The sequence below is a fragment of the Grus americana genome, chromosome 16 (genome assembly GCF_028858705.1).
Source record: "Grus americana isolate bGruAme1 chromosome 16, bGruAme1.mat, whole genome shotgun sequence".
Classification (NCBI taxonomy): domain Eukaryota; kingdom Metazoa; phylum Chordata; class Aves; order Gruiformes; family Gruidae; genus Grus; species Grus americana.
The window spans coordinates 14,171,005-14,187,236 of record NC_072867.1 but is presented as its reverse complement, the minus strand read 5'-3'; the positions used below and the strand labels follow the sequence as shown (position 1 = coordinate 14,187,236).

General features: G+C 45.0%; 1 protein-coding gene across 13 annotated transcripts in view; it reads right to left on the bottom strand.

Moving 5' to 3' along the window:
- The window catches only part of PITPNM2 (phosphatidylinositol transfer protein membrane associated 2), a 141,212-nt gene that overhangs the window by 34,095 nt on the left and 90,885 nt on the right, over nucleotides 1–16,232 (bottom strand). For 12 of the 13 annotated variants that reach the window (XM_054843887.1, XM_054843891.1, XM_054843892.1 and 9 more), the window contains 4 exons: nucleotides 9,171–9,494; nucleotides 6,105–6,200; nucleotides 1,984–2,088; nucleotides 1,035–1,105 (listed from right to left, as the gene is read on the bottom strand). In XM_054843887.1, the coding sequence (XP_054699862.1) occupies nucleotides 1,035–1,105; nucleotides 1,984–2,088; nucleotides 6,105–6,200; nucleotides 9,171–9,494 (596 nt within the window). Of the gene's footprint in view, nucleotides 1–1,034; nucleotides 1,106–1,983; nucleotides 2,089–5,806; nucleotides 5,823–6,104; nucleotides 6,201–9,170; nucleotides 9,495–16,232 lie in introns of those variants that run through there. The other variant, XM_054843899.1, reaches the window with a different exon arrangement.

Sequence of the window (16,232 nt, the reverse complement as noted above, 5' to 3'; positions counted from 1 at the left end):
CCTGAAAAATCACTGCAACAGTGGCTAGGAATTTCATACTATTTTAGTAGACTGTTTGTGAACAACTACAAATAACTGTCTTTTTCATCTCACTTTGAAGTCTGTTCTTTTCCTAAAATGAAGGCAGAAATGGGAAGGGATTGAGTTTGTACAGCCCTCTGAAGAAGTCAACAAGTTTTCCACACCATCTTGAGCTCTAAGAGAAATCTTAGGGCTGCGACTTGCTTATCTTGAGGTAGTTACAGCCATTCCCATCCTCAGCCACCCACTCTCCCCGTGGCCCTTGAGCTCTCAGTCTATTATGGAAAAGCAAAACCACCAAGAACTTACGGCCTGACACACAGAGTAATACCAAAAACCACACCCACAGTCTTTGATAGATCATGACTTGACTTAGGCAGTTCCACAGGCACTCTGCAAGCGGCTACATCATCTCTGCAGCACAGACATGCAGATGTCTTCAGGGCAGGATGAGTACAGTACTCAGTAGGACACTGAATTGCAAAAGCCCGTATATGCAAGTCTAGAAAGCCGGGGAGGTGGTGCTATTTATTATTCTACCCAGAGCGCTGATACAGGCTAGGCTATAACTGGTTGCCAAACAAGACCCTGAGCAGCTCCAAAGAGTGGGCTACAGCCAAGCCGTGTCACTTGGACTATCGCAGCTGGCGCTTTGGTGCTGCGATAACACAGCTCTCCTGCTCCCACGTCCATGCTAGCTCATTCAGCATTAGCAGGGTAGCTCTACCCAGCAGTGCCTCAGGCAGCAGTTATCCCCACAGGATTAGTATTTTTTTCCAGCTGGATACCTGACGCTGCCTGCAAACTACAGAGCGTTTTCTATATGATATTCAAAAGACGGGTGAAATAATCCCTTAAGCCTAGCCATGAAGTACACAGCATGCCAGCGCGGCTCCGAACGACACGCAAAGACGATACACTGCTCACAGCAAAAGGAACCGTTTACCCCATTCACCCCACGCAGACGTATTCCAGCGACAAAGCATCTCGTTACAAGAAACCAAAGCACTTACTTCAATGATGCTGAGCCTCTCCACGCTGGAGCCAACGTGGTACTCTGCTGATGTCTCATGATACAGATCACCTGGAAGCACAGAGGTTTAAAACATCAGCACTGCAAGATGCCATTTGGCAAAGATGCTCTTCCATAAAGACACTGTTTGTGCCAATGCCGCCCAGCCTCTTCTGCCTCATATCTCCTTTATTATTTCATCAAATTGCCCTCTCCCTCCCGCCCGCCTCCTTCCACCTGAGAAGCCTGGGCAATACTGGGTCACTTATTTTCCAGCAATTTCTCATCACTTCAGTAAGCGCCGAGGACATTAGCAAGCTCTTCTCTCATTACAGCGACCCAGTACCATTGCTTTATTAAGAGTAGCAACAATGGAAAATCCCTGCACAACTGTCAGAAATGATTGGTTTGTGGGAAAATAAAAGGAATTGCTTGAACTATGCTGGGGGAGCAGAGATCTGATGCATTCATGCATCTGGTGCGTACACAGACCGACTTTGTACCAGAAAGCCTAAGTGTCATCTTCTACCGTGCCGCTACATGAATCGATCTGGCTGAGGAACTAGCTTCCTTTCAAAATTTCATAATGATGAGCAGAAAATAAAACAGAGGCAGATACAGACAAGAACAAAGGATGGAGCAATAGGAAAGAAGAGTCAGGAGAAATTCAAGACGGAGCTGGAATATTTCATCATTATACGAGAGAATCCTGGCTGTCACACAAAGGAGCCTAACCAACATGGAAAATAAAAGACAATCAAGAGCCATCCCAACTCCCACTGGGCAATTCTTTTTTAGCAGCGCTTGGCAGTCATTTTTATGCTCTGTCTCAGCTTCTCCTTTTGTGAGATGAGGATAACAAGTTTTACCTTTTTCAGAATGTGGCTGTAACAGTTACCTGGAAATACTGTAAAATATCACATGCAGTTTTTACTTAAAAAAAAAATTACCTTGGACATCATCACATTCAGGGGTTTCAATTTTATCCATCAGATCATTGGAACTCCATTTGGTTATTTCTTTCGGGAACATTTCCTCATTGTCAGACAAGTCCTCTTTAAAAAAAAAGAGATTTTTTGAGGGTCACACACACACACAAATAGGTATACGGACAAGAGCACAGAGCAGAATTTTAAATAAAAGTAAGGTCCCATAACTCTATGCAATCTTACAAACATTTGGATGGCTTAAGTCACAATAAAACACGATACTTTACCAGCTTTTGTTATACAGAAGCCAAAGCACCTTTTGAAAAGTAAACAAAGTGTTTTAGTTGCATGTTTTTAACAAACAAAACTCCTAAAGCATGAAAAAAATAACATGGATTTTTAATGCTACCATTTCAGGTACCAGTTTCTTGCCGTACTTTCTGGTGATGCTAAAGCAGGCAGAATACTCCAGTACGGGAGGGGACAAAGCAACGTTTGCTGCTGGAATCCTCCCAGACCTGTTTGAAAGCTGTGGGATGTCTCCGGGGAAGCAGTGACAAGGATCACTATTGTGAATAGGACTGAATATGTAAAAAGGCATGAGTAATAAAGGAAACGTGAACTCCCCAGGCTATCTTTAGCCTGATTTCCTTAGGAGATGAGACTTGTTTGACCACACTGAGTGCATATATCTGCCACTTCCCTCCTACTTCAGGATCTTCTGAATCCCCTGGCTCAGTTCAACTACAGCTGATAAAGAATAACCACCCCAAAAATACTATGCTCCTAGATGTGTAATTAAAAGGAAGAGACATATAAAGGAGAGAGCCTATAAACCACCCCACAGTAGTATCCGGACATCAGAAAGATGAATAGCCCTGCTCTGTAGCAGACATCAGAGGAGTTAGCCCTCCGTTCCCCCCTAACCTGGCTGTGGGGCGGGTGAGCCTGGCAGGCAGGCTTGCACTTCGTGCTGCTGGGCTGCAGAGCCCTAATCCACCGCAGAGAAAGCCTGACACGGGCAGAGTCCAGCCTTGCCTGTCTGCAGGCCTTTGCCGGTACATCCGCACGGAAGCAAGCAGCTGAGCCCCGCGGAGGCATCACTAAACAGACCATTAGCAGCCATAGCACTGGAAAAATTCATGCCAGTGCCCCCACCGGACACCCCACGCACCCACCCCCATGACTGCTGGCCTGGGCTAGGTTATCCAACACGTCCGGACTTCTCCCACGGGAGGCTGAGCTCCCTCTCAGCCCAAGCCTGAACACAGGGTGGCCAGTCTGGAGCTGAGAAAGGGCTCACAAAAATGTTTATGTCAAACCAGAGGATCTCTGAGACGTCAGCAGCCTGATGGCTCCTTTATCGGGTGAGAGCACGGACCAGCGGAGCCGGGCAGGGCACCCTCCAGCCTCCATGCTCCATGCATAATCCTGGCAGGTTCCTGGGAAGGAAACAGAGCCCAGGGCTCCCACTTGAACCCACGGGAAGCCAAACAACAGCAATTCAAGTCTTATGAAGATGCCTTTGGTATGGGTTGCTGGTTCCTTTTTTTATTTTTTTCTCCTTTCTCTTTTCTTCTTTTACATTGAGGATGTACCTTTTACTGTTACAGAGGTTAAGTGCTTTCTAATTTATTTATTGTTCTGCACTTAGTATTTCTTTCCTGAAAATTTTAGGCTTGTAAATTTAATAAAGCATTATAAACATAATAATAACAGCAGTAATTACAGATGTCTTGAAGATCTAAAAGCTGTAATCTTCAGAGTCCTAGACCAGGATTCCCCCTTTCTTGTTGCTGTACAGTTACTAAGAAAATAATTAACTGGAAGAATCCTAGGATGGGTAACAAAAATATTATGAAATATATTTATCTTTTCAGCAAATCTGAGCAATATCTTAAAAAAAAAATGAAGGGAACTAAGTGCAGAGCCAAGCAAAGACCAATTATTTTTAGGAGTTTCTATTTACACTTTGACCATAAAAAGAGAGTGACCTGGAAACTTTGCATCAGCATGCCATTTCCCTTCTCAGCTATGGAAAAAATTTGAGTAAATCCCCATTTCCCTGCACAAGGGAGCGCAGAGCTACCTGTCCAGAGCAAGCAGAAAGCACAAGCGTGCAACACACATGCTGCCAGAAAATTAAGAGGAAGATTGCACTCAAAGCTCCTCTAGCAACTTAATCTAAATATTAAACTTATTTCTTTGAGAGGCTTAATTACAGCCCTTATTGCTGCTCAAGTGATCATTGAATAGGATATTTCTCCTGTTATTAGCATTTATTACAGTATAGAAATTAGATATTACTGTATTTGTCACTATCTTTACCAGAGTATGCCAGTGAACGAGGATGAGTGGGAGCCCGCGACAAGAAATCTTCTCAGGCTCAGGTTACGCCCACCGCACTGCGAGGAAACGTGTGTGTATGTATGGGAAGCCCTTCTGAGGAACTCTGCTCGGCGTTGACTCACATCCTCATCCGTGCCAGTTCCCTTGGTACCGACCCCGCAAGCCTCCCCGGCAGGATGAGCTGCAAGCGGTGCTTCGTCCCTGCTCACGGACCTGGAGCTGGGACGTGGCATCTGCGGGCCAAGGGGCGACAAGAGGTCCCTCCCGAAGAGAGGGCTGTGTTCAACAGCACACGCATCACGGCTTCAACTCATAAGCCAAAATCCCATCGGGCTAGGCAGACTTTTCAAACCCAACTGTGCGGATTGCGGAGGACAATCTGTACGTAGATGGAGACATGCTGTGCGCTAGCAGAAGAGGAGCTGCTTTTTCTGTTAGCAAGCTCCTCGAAGTATTACAACAGAGGTGCCGTGCGACTGTGGCACAAGGCTCATTTTTGTTAATCCTCCTTCCCAGGCCTGTTAGGAGCACATCAGGGATTCCCTGGGGGCCTGGAACCCAGGCAGAGCCATCTCTATCTCAATTTTATTACCGAGTAATTAAAAAGGCAAAAAAGAGCGTGGATAGCAATGACGCCGTTTTGATGACTCACTCCTCTTTACTTGTATGTATATTGCTACAATAAATCCCTTACACAGGTTTTGTAGATGCTACATAAGTTAATAAATGGAGACACTTAAACTAAGTTGGCTCTTCTCCTTCCAGGCAAGAGACACATCCATCCCCTGACTTGCACGCATCCTGGCCACTAAAGCTGCTATTGTGCAAGTCACTGCTCCACAATAGCATGCCACTTTCTACCCCAGAATTTGAGATGCATGCCTAAATACTTGATGCGAGAACTCTTCTGGAACACGGTACTACTCATTTTTTGAGACTGAGCTTTAGCTGAACATCAGTGAAATTCTGCTTTACAAAACTGGGGCGTGATCTTCTAACAACTGCATTTCACAGAAAGGTCACCAACTTCATCAGCACACGTTGTGCATCTAACTTAGATTAGCATTACCAGCCGAGAGAAGAGTCCATCTGTTGTCAGCAGAGATGGAGCCTTTCAGGCTTAAAGATGCATTAAGTACAATATATAAAATGAGTGCAGTGGAACAAAGCTTCTTCACACACACATGCACAGAGGAAAAAAAACCAAAACACAGCTTTCTCCTAATATGGACAGTCAAAATTACTTTAAGAATCCTGGAAATCAACACTGATTAATTTTGGCACCTTAAGTACCTTGCTGCATTCATTATTGTATTTCTTGAACAGGAGAATAAGGAGTTAATAAAGGCAAACTTGGGTGTCTTCAGGCCCAGACAGGACAATTAATCATACCTTCTACCGATTAAAAAATAAATTAGAAAAATAATCAGTCATACTGAATCAGAATCATTACGACACATCCACAGTCCAGATCATATTGCTGAATTTTACCCACATTCATTTGCACCAAATAAAATACAGCTCCAAAGGTTAAGACTGTTCAAGATCCCTTCAAGTAGATCACACCGAATCTGAAATGTTGCTGCATTAAATATAAGAGTCTGCTGGATGATGCTGGTGACGCTCGAAGAAGCTGCACTGATGCTGCACGTATCTTGGTTAGAAAGGAACAGAGTTCAAACAAAGCAGAAAAAGTCTCGCTTCCTTCCCCGCTCACCCCCCACCCTCATGCCTTCCGTTCTCTTACCCCACCATTTCAGGAAACAAACGATGGTGATTTAGGCTCCACATACCATGTGCATCAAAGAATTCATCATCTGAGCTGTCATCTGAATCCCTGGCAATGCTCTGCATCCTCCACTCGGAGATACTATGGCGTGAGGGACTTGCTGGAAAAAACAAAAAAGCCTTATGCGATACGCTACATCGACAAGACGGAGAGTTCCCAACATGATCTTTGCTGGAGGAAGAGTCGTGTGTTCTCTATGAAAATTCACTGCTGCAATATTAAAAACACAAAACCCCGATGATGCTGGTGTGATGTCAGTGTACCGCTTTACAGATCCTGTTTGTTTACTGTTGTTAGAACCTGCCAGCAAGATGCTACATTAAAGCAAGCTGTTTGTATCACTCTTATGCTATTTTGAATGGCAGCTATTTATAATTGTTAGTAGGACGTGCAAAATCAGCTGGGTTTTAAAGTTTGCAATTAGGAAGGAAGCAGGCTGATTGGAAGCTTTCTTCGTGCCTCTAATCAGCACACAAACCATGCCTCTGCTTCACTAACTTTCGGGTGGGTAGCTAAGCAGAGCAGCCTGGATAGAAATAATCTGTTTTCTGGAAGGAAATTGCTTCCACACAAATTGGATTAGAGATCTATTTAAACTTTAAACTTGAATGATTTAAACAACATGCTATCCAACTACTTCATAGGGAGCTGTCAGAGCGGCTGTCCTGACAGCGAGGAGAAAACCCAACGGTCCTTTTGTTCCTGTTCGCCCTCCTGTTCTCACACCCACCTGCTTTTCATTTTCCCCTCCAGAGTTGCTCGTGCTAAATATAAACATATTACCTTTTTTTTTCTTTTTTCTTTTTTCTTTTTTTTTTTTTTTTTAGATATAATTTAGCAATGATCCAACCTGAGCTCTTCTTGGCTGAACTTGTTACAGAACAGCCGCCTGTCCAGAGAACGACGAGTGATAGGGTTTCTCCCCTCTTTCCGATGGCTCTCGTGTGTCACACAGCGCGCACAAAGCGCTTGCAGCAGCCACCTAACCTAACACTGCAAAAAATCTGAGGAGACTGACAAATTCTCATTTAGCATATACAAAGACGCTGAAAGGTTCTGGTTACTGTGACAGCTGCACAAGCCGTTTCGTGCTATTGTTGTAACAGTATTAAATCTGTAAGTCAAATTCTTCAATTTTTGCTACGCGGGTTGTCAGATGGAAAGAGGATGGAGACCCTGTGCAGAGTCATCTAATTGCAGTTCAGCCTTGGCTCAGCAGCCCCCAACCACCCCACCGCCCACCCCTCAGGGAGCAGCAAGCGAGGAGGTTGGCAGAGCAGAGCTAATTCACGCTGGAGTGACGTCAAGGCACTCGCATAATAGTTGCTAAAAATAGAGCATATAATAACATATGGGATGGCGACGAGGGTCCTGCTATCACCAGAGGTCTCGCTCAGATGGTATAGAAAGGACCGAGATCTTTTAGAGAAAAGGCGTTGCTTTTTTCAGCTGGAGGTAGCGGTAAGTCGAGACAGCCCTCCTTGCTTCCATATGTTAATACGCTGCCAGCATGAAGAAGGATTAAAATATCTGCATGACGTACTTCCCAGCACATCACAATTCATTTCTTTCATTACTTTTTCTTGTAAAAGCGGAGACATTCTGCAGTTTAAGAGAAATTCATGCTTTGCTACCAGTGAAAACCTTCGAGTGAAATCTTAAGAGGTCTGAAAAACTACAGCTTCCAATGAACATGTCAGCTCTGGAAGAGGGGGTTCATAACAAGGAGCATAATGAGAGATGGGCACATCAATATAAAATCCTGGTGCAAGGAAAGTAGCCAGCATTTTTATCTTTATACAATGATTTATGAAGCACCTGGTAGGTTCTTCCCTGGGGCTCACTCCAGTGAGTCATCGCGAGGTAAAACTACTGCTCATCTCTCATTCACCCCATGATGAAATCAGTGATGGAGTGGTAAATAAAAATGGAGACTCAACTCACAATATTTAGTGCATACGAGAGATGGAGAAGCTTCACTCACCCAGATGTCCCCTTCCACCGTCACTGGAAGAAATGCTGCCCCTTGGGGTTTTCAGAAAAATCAAGATTTTTTTTGCCCTCTTGCTGTGACAGCTATTACCCAGCTATCAGCTGCGCTCGACTAAAAGGAGAGGGAATTGCTGAGGGTTCAAGCCTTCTGCCTGTAACTCGCTGAGGATTCACCCCTTTGTACAGAATGGTCTGAGGAAGGGAAGAATTTAACACAGGAAAAAAAAAAAGGTGACTGCCTAGGGAGAGGTGAATGACAAAATTCAGGACTCAAAGCTGAGTCCTTACAGGGGCTTTAACAGCAAAATCCGGAAATCTTGCTGAATGGTGTTTAAAAGGGAATACAAACACGATCCATGGTCCCACCTAATCCCAGGCTGTGAGGTTTGGTTTCTGAACAGCTATCGCACATCACCACCAGTGGAAAGCAGCAGCCCCCACCCACTTTTCTGGGGGGTTCTGCTTTAATTTCCTCAGTAGCTGATGGAGATGCTTCGCTGTGTGAGCTACACTGCAGCACCCATGGAAATGAAACAGCGTGCAGGAACGTGTAACCCCAGCCACGGAGCACGGGGTGCCTGCTGGACCTGCCTCCTGGAAAACAAGAGACAGTTAAGAGTGACCCACAGCGGGGTCGGTTTCGTGCCACAGCAAAGCAGCAGACATTCAGAGAGGGAACACCACTGAAGGATCGGGCCTTAGAAAAGCCACCAGTGGCTCTTGGATAACAGGGACTAACTCTCTGCGCCACTGTTTGTCATCTTCTGAGACCCAACGCTGGTAGCCAGCTGCTGCCTGCTCTTCTACTGCTTTTTCAAAGTTATTCTGCTTTTGAGATCGGCAAGAATTCTGCCACGTGCCACTGAGTCACAGTTATGGGATGACTAGAAACGTTCCCAAACCCATAACAGGTCACCTGAGAAGACTCAGCCTCCAACAGCAGCAGAGAAGGCCTCTGAGTTAAAAGGACTCACAGGAGAAATATGCATTGTCCCAAAGGTGCCAGCCACGAGGAGACATGGTCATACCTCCCAAAAGCCCAACGTCCACACAGTTCAAGTCATCATCAACATCTTACCTCCTCTCTTTGAAGATCGTGAGGACTTGGAAGACGTGGACCACTGCTTGGTGAGTGATCTCCCAGAGGCTGTTTCGCTGTTACCAGTGGTATCCTCTGTGTCAACAGGAGAAACTGCATTGGCTTCAACATCCTTCTCACCAGGAGTGTCTTTGACACCGTGCTGCTCAGTATCATTTTCACTGCAGAATTGGGCCATCTTCTGAGCCAGCATCAGCTGAGCTTCTTTCTCCAGCTGCCGGATATCCTCAATGGTGAGCCCATACCATTCGTCCTGCCAGCACCAAGCCTGCCGATGGGCACGGACCATGACCTTCCGCAAGCCTGCAAAGCCAGAACATCCCAGTCACCACTGCTACAAAACGGCAGGAATCGATGCGTTCCCTTCCCCAAAACCTCAAGACATCGTGCCAAGGATATTACAGTGGCATCAACAACACGATGCTATAAGCTGCACTAAAGCACTTTCATATAGCAAGAATCAGGATGGCAAATCAGTCACTTCATATACTTTATCTCCTCAATTCTTGCTAACCAACCATGCATGGAAAAATTAGCCAGTCTTCTGTGACTGCTTTTAATTTGGGAAGGGATTTCCTAATTCTGGATCCAGGACTTTGCTCTGTGACTGCCTGCTCCACCAACGAGAAGCCAGGCTCAGACCACAATTGCAACTCCCATGAAATTCTGGGAAGTTGTAACATTTGGATCCAGCCCTCAAAGTGAGGTATGCTCCCAGAAAGGGGACACACACAAAAAAACCCAAAAAAACCCCACAAACCCCAAACCAACATCAATAACAAAAAAACCCACTGTTTTGTTTTGTTTTTTAATCCAGGAGACTTTCAAGTGGTTCCTTAATGAACACTACATAGCCCACCACAATTGTTACATGATGGAAGCACATCCAGCATCAGCAGTGCTAAGGTGAAAATCTCTCTTTTCCTTGGAAACCTGGTTTCTGCACCTGCTTTCTATATATCAGCGAAACAGCATCACAAATACGACGTTCTGAGATAATGGGATGGGAAGCAAAGTCAGGGAGGGAACAAAGATGCTCTATTTTGCAGATACCATCTGTCTTCTGCTGCACGAGAAAAATGAAGCAGGTTAAAGCCAATTTAAAATATTTCAACATATCACATATCTAAAAGGAAGAACCGTCTCAGTATCAACACACAATGCTCCTGACCAGGCAACAGAAACTCTCCTCCAAGACTTAAACTTGTTGACTAACATCATCATACCACCAAGACTTTTAAAACAGTATAGTCACTCAGGATTTTCGACCAATATTATTGCTTAAAAACTCATGACAGGTCAAAGCTCCAAACTGCTATTTATTGCTGATGGGAGCACACAGCAGTAATGGTGTTTTTAAAAGCTTCTATAAATACTGACGAACTAATCCTCAGGAGCCCTTCTGAAAAAAAGTAATTAAAAAAATCAATTCATATTGTCCTCCCTTTAATTACTGGGAAACTGAGGCAGAGATGGGTTGAAGGACATGCCAAAAGCAGCAGTGGGATTATGGATCCACAGCCCTCCGCTGCTAAGCCTGGAGCAGAGACATACTGTGCCGAAAAGCTGGCAGGCAGGGTAGCCAACCTCTCATTCCTGGCCAAAGACCACAGGCCACACCACCACCACTGCTATTACAAGATAGAGAGCAATCAACAGGCTACGTTAAAATTATTTAGGTTTTGGGAGCTGCAAATCGAGCTCTCTAAGCACCACCAAGAGCAACAATGGCCCTTGCAAGCCACACTCCAACACCAGGAGCATGGCCAAAGCTGGATGGTCCATTCCTAAGGTGTTTCCAGCAACGTTTGCTTCACTGTTGTACAGTAAGTCTTAGATCTCACTACTGCCATGGTTTCTGTGATCTTCAGCCTAAATATCTCTTTTGTTTTCAGCAATCACTTTTTCTTTTTTTTTTTTTAAATCATACAAAAAGCCAATTTTTATACAGTTATTTTCTTCCAGGCCTGGGCACTTTGTTTTCTGCTCTGCGCTTTGGTTAGTTCTTAATCCTGCCAGCCGTCACAAGTCAACCTATCGGGAGGAAATAACCATTGAGATCTGTAGCTAATGCGATGGACCAGCTCAACCTGAACTTCATTTGCACAGTAAGATTACAGCTATCAATATTTTATGCATTTCTCTGCCTGACCTTCGGAAGGGAGCTCCATGGAGGAGAGACAAGTTTGAGCCAGCAGACTGTGACCTTCTGGGGGCTGAACAACGGGCCTCGGCAACCTAATTCTGTTCAACCTTAGCTGAGATTCAGAGTTATTTCCCCCACCAGATCACTTTTTGCAGAACTACAGGAGAATGTTTTAGCCTCTTCACCTCCCGTTACGATTCACAATCCTTCAAGCTTAAAAACAAAGATTAAACTCCCATCACATCTACACTGAACGCCAAGAAAACATTTCCCTTGCTGTAATTCAGTCCCCAACACCACAACCATCCTTTGGACTTCCACATCGTCCACTTCTACCTTGCTTGAAACACCTTGAAACCACACTGTTGTGATCAGACACAGAAGCAAAACAGCCCGCTCGCTCTCATCCCAAGGCTTCCTCTGTTCCAGGGCTCAGCAGCCTCTGCTCGTGCTCCTGGATCCAGCCTTGATATATCAACGCACCAGCTCCTCAGAAATCCTGTGTAAAGGCACAGATGCCACCGACCGCATACCTTTGTTTTAATGGACTAACATCATAGGGAACATGAAAACCCTCGGGGGGTAAAAAAAAAAAGTCTCCTGAAGTTCCCCTCTGCCTTCTCTCACTTAATCTCTTAGATCACCAAAATCACCTGTATTGCTTCCTCCCAACCCACAGACCTCCCCACATCTGCACCGCTCACATCACTTTGATTAGACATTCCTTGAAGCCTTGTTCTTTTGAAAACAGGATGGCATTACAGGGCTTCGTGGCTGTTGTGCCTCTATCACTCCCGATTAGTTACGTAGTCAAAAAGACGGATTATTTTCCTAGCCTCTGGCCTTCACCTGGGATGTGTCAGCAATGCAGCATTTCTCTTTCTCAAGCACAGGGAGAAACCCTGGAAGAGAGTCAGACTGTCCAAGTACAAAAGAAATTGAAAAATAAAAGTCATGGCTTGCAAAAAATATCTCTACTGCTAGGGATGGAAAACTTGAGCAGTCCCTCGGTGCACAGCAGTGAGTATATCACTGAATTAATCTTCAGCCTGCAGCGCTGAAGCTTTCCAGTAGGCAGCAGAGACCCAGAGGATGCACCGTGTGCCCCCACACAGCTATATGCATTCAAGTTCCAGCTATAAATGACTGACCTCACCTGTCTGGACACTGCTTCCCTCCTTGTGCAATGGAAAAAAAAAGAATCAAGCCTTAAAGCATTTTTTTCTCGAAAAGTTAGAGAAAAAACAAGCTTTTTATTTGAAAAGTGAAAAGGAGGGGACAGATCAGACCCAGGAAACAGATTGTAATTGGGAAAAATTCTCTTTTTAACAGATCAGAGATGCCCATCAGGAAGTGCTGAAGGCATCTGTGGTCCAGTTCACTTTTATTTTTCTCTCTGGCAGGAGGGGAGGTGCAAACGTCTCCTGCTCAGCCCAAGAAGTCCCTGTCCCACCACACTCAGTCCCACACACTGTGCTTTCAAGCCGTGCTTCACGGCCGGCAGTTCGCCTTGCAAGCCTGTGGCATGCTGCTCTGGGTAGCGGGAGCTGGCCAGGGTGACAGGTTGGGTGCAGCATCCCACTGGTCACCTTATTCTGGGTCGGACAGAATGCAACAAGCCCAGTGGAGGTAAGGCTCCAGGCAACGCAACGCTCCTCCATCCCTCATGCCCCCATCTGCTGCAGGGTGTGTGCTTCCTTCTTGGCCACAGAGCAAACCAACCCAGCAGTATGGAAGAATTGCAGGGCAGGAGATGGTCTCACAAAGAGGTGTCTCTGGTGTTTAAAAAAACCCCAGGGAAACCACATGCACAAATGTACACACGCAGACTGAGTTCAGAAGTACCCATCATTGTGGTGTTGATTTAATTATAACATTTTCCACTGCGTTGTGCAGAAAGATCATCTGTGAAGAGTACAGCAGGGTGCAAACGTTTAAATCACTTGCCTTTCAACTCACCACCTCAACAACTCTGCTGCAGAGACTGGTTGAATCCGTGAGGTGCTGATTTGTGTAAACGATTTGCCTGCAGGTTGCGGTGTTGAACTTAATCTCACAAAAGGAAGTGTAAATGACCATGAGACAAGCCAGGACAGAGAGGACTCTTCAGCTGAATTTTAAAAGGTTTTGTTTATAGTTCTGGGTTTGTTTTTCACATTGAAGTAAAAATAGTAACTGAAACAAAAACTCAATGCAAAAAAAAAACCCCAAACCAAACCAAAAACCCCACCACCAAATCCTGCCCAAACCCCCTCAACTATCCATATAAAGCACCTGTTCAGATACCTATTGACTACGTACCCAGTGGCAACATCCCAAAGCATTTTATAATGCACTCAAAATTTCCTGGCAGCAGATAAAGGATGCCCGATTTCCCTCATGCAACACCATTTCCTTGATAGTCACAACAGATCCCATAACCTCATCCGTACAGTTCTGATTGTCTGAATGTATTCAATCAAAGGTAACCTGCAGCTCTATCTGCTTGCTTCCCTACCTTCCCTTCTTCCCTTGCTCAGACCATTCATGAAGAAAAGCCTGTGGTCACATCTGCGTTGTGCTATCTGCAACCTGCCTACCCTTGAAAAGACTCTACCTGCAGGCCCCAACAGGCAGTGCCCTTCTGGATGAACTTTCCATTTGAGGGCTTAAGTGAAACAGAAGTTCTGCAAAAGAACTTTCTAAAACTGCTCCCGCTTTATCACTGTGCGCAATTTGGGCATATTTAGCTTAAGACGCACTGGCTTAGGCAGAGCTCCAGTTACTGGGATGGGAACCCACTTTGCTGTAGTATATAATCAATAGCCCATACACAGTCAACATACTTGTTTAACAGCAAAAGAATCATGGCCCACGTGCACCATTAGGAAGCAAGTGGGAGCAGAACATTATGCAGTGCCAGTCCAATCAAACTTCAATTCTATGGGAAAGGAGTAAAAAAAAGCATACAAATATTACAGTCAAGAAGACTAATAGCCCACAATGTTAGTCTGTGTCTCAGGCTGTCAAAGCACTGAGTAACCGTCCAATTAGTCATCAGAAAAAATGGCTGTTGCACTCAGTAAGACTGAGAACATTTCAACACCATCTCCCAGAGTTACTCCCTCTGTGCTCAGTAGCCTTTCTACATATTGCAATCCATCCGTCACTTAAGTCAGACATGTTCTTCTTTCAAGCCATTCTCTAATTTTAGTTTGCATCACTAAAGGACTGCTCCCCTCCTCATGCAGAGTTTGGATCCCGCTCTTGGTTTCTGCCTCGGTTCTTTGCTGGCTTGATGACCCTGCACAGAGAGCACTGTTTCCCCAAGAAACAAATTTGCAGAAGCTAGGAAGAGAGGAATCAGAAGAAAAATGCCAAGGATGAGCTGGGCCACAAGAACATCTCTGGCACCTAAGCAGTGTGGTCCACTGTCTGGTTGCACAACACTCAAAGGTCTCCATCTGCTTTGGGTCACCAGTTGAAAACCCTCAAACTGGGATCAGCGTATAAGCCTGCTCAGTCATGTTGTAGCCCACATCTTTCCAACTTAAACATCCTCATACCTTGCTATCTTTGGTACACGTGCTCTGGCACTTTTCCCACTCACTAATGGCTTCCCCATGGCTATCCCGTTGCAGGGGAAGGCTACACATCTTCTGTAGATACGCAAGTTATCGCTTTTCACTTGCTCAACTTTGTCTTACCTTAAAGACTTTTCTGATTTTATGCATCTCAACCACTTTGAAAAACAGTATTTGCCATCATTATAACAGAGTGGAAAGGCTTTTGAAAGGCAGACAATGAGCTGGCTCGGCTCTCCGCAAAGCCTCAATCAAGAGGAAAATGGCAGGCAATCTTTCATGAAATACAAAAGAAACATTTCTAAAGGCCCACAGTTTAATCTATGCCAAACACCTCTGAACAACTGGAAGAGTCACATGCTTCTTTTCCATTTAGCAGATACAATGGAGTTGTCATTCTGCCCCCATGTTTTGCAGTATACACTAAATTAACCCATGTCACCAAAACGCTGAGGGAGTGCATTGCAGAGAGCCACTTGTAATACAGTCTGTAACAGGTAAAAACTTCCATCTGGGGTAAAGTAAAACCAAAGGAGCTTTAAGAAGGCAACCTGTGACTACTCAGAGTGGTGCGCACTATTCTCCACTGCTCTATCAGTGTTTTCCACAATAGCTCTCAGGAGCACGATATGACTGAAAAGAGCTATAAAATTACTTAATTATGCTAGCATCAGGCACTTCAGAGAAGCTTTGCGTATCGAAAGGACAGCTGTAGAGGTCACGTAGGAGGATTTACTGTGTACAGAAAGCAGGTAGCATCCTTTACACAGCCTTTCTTTGGCCTTTTCTTTGCCTGAGGACAGCTATAGCTCTGCACTTTTTTTTTTTTTTGAGATGAGAATGCTTCTTGAAAACATTCTTTAAGTTTTCCACCTGGCCATAGATCCTGTCTCCTGTGGCAAGGCTCAGAAACCGTATCAGTTGGGTTATAGATTTTCTGCAAAGAACAAATTACTGCCAACACAGCTACCACCTGGACTGTCTCCACTTAGTTACTTCTGGGACACAAACAATACCTCCTTAAAAGCATTGACCTAAGAATGATTCATCAATCAAAGCAGCACATTTACTCACAACTGAGAGCTGTCGATGACCCATGGTGGGTTATAGCACAGAGAGGCGGGGAGTCCTGAACACCGCAGCCTGGGGGACAGAATGTTTGGCCACACAGAGACCCACCAGTGCTGCCACAAGGCAGGGAGAAACCAGGGACACTCCAGGAGGTTGTTTTCTGGAGCCACTTAAGACTCAGAAGTGAAGCTTATTTCTTTGAGCAGGATTTTGTTCACAATAAAGAAAACTGGCAGATTTTGAAAATAACCTGGCAAAATT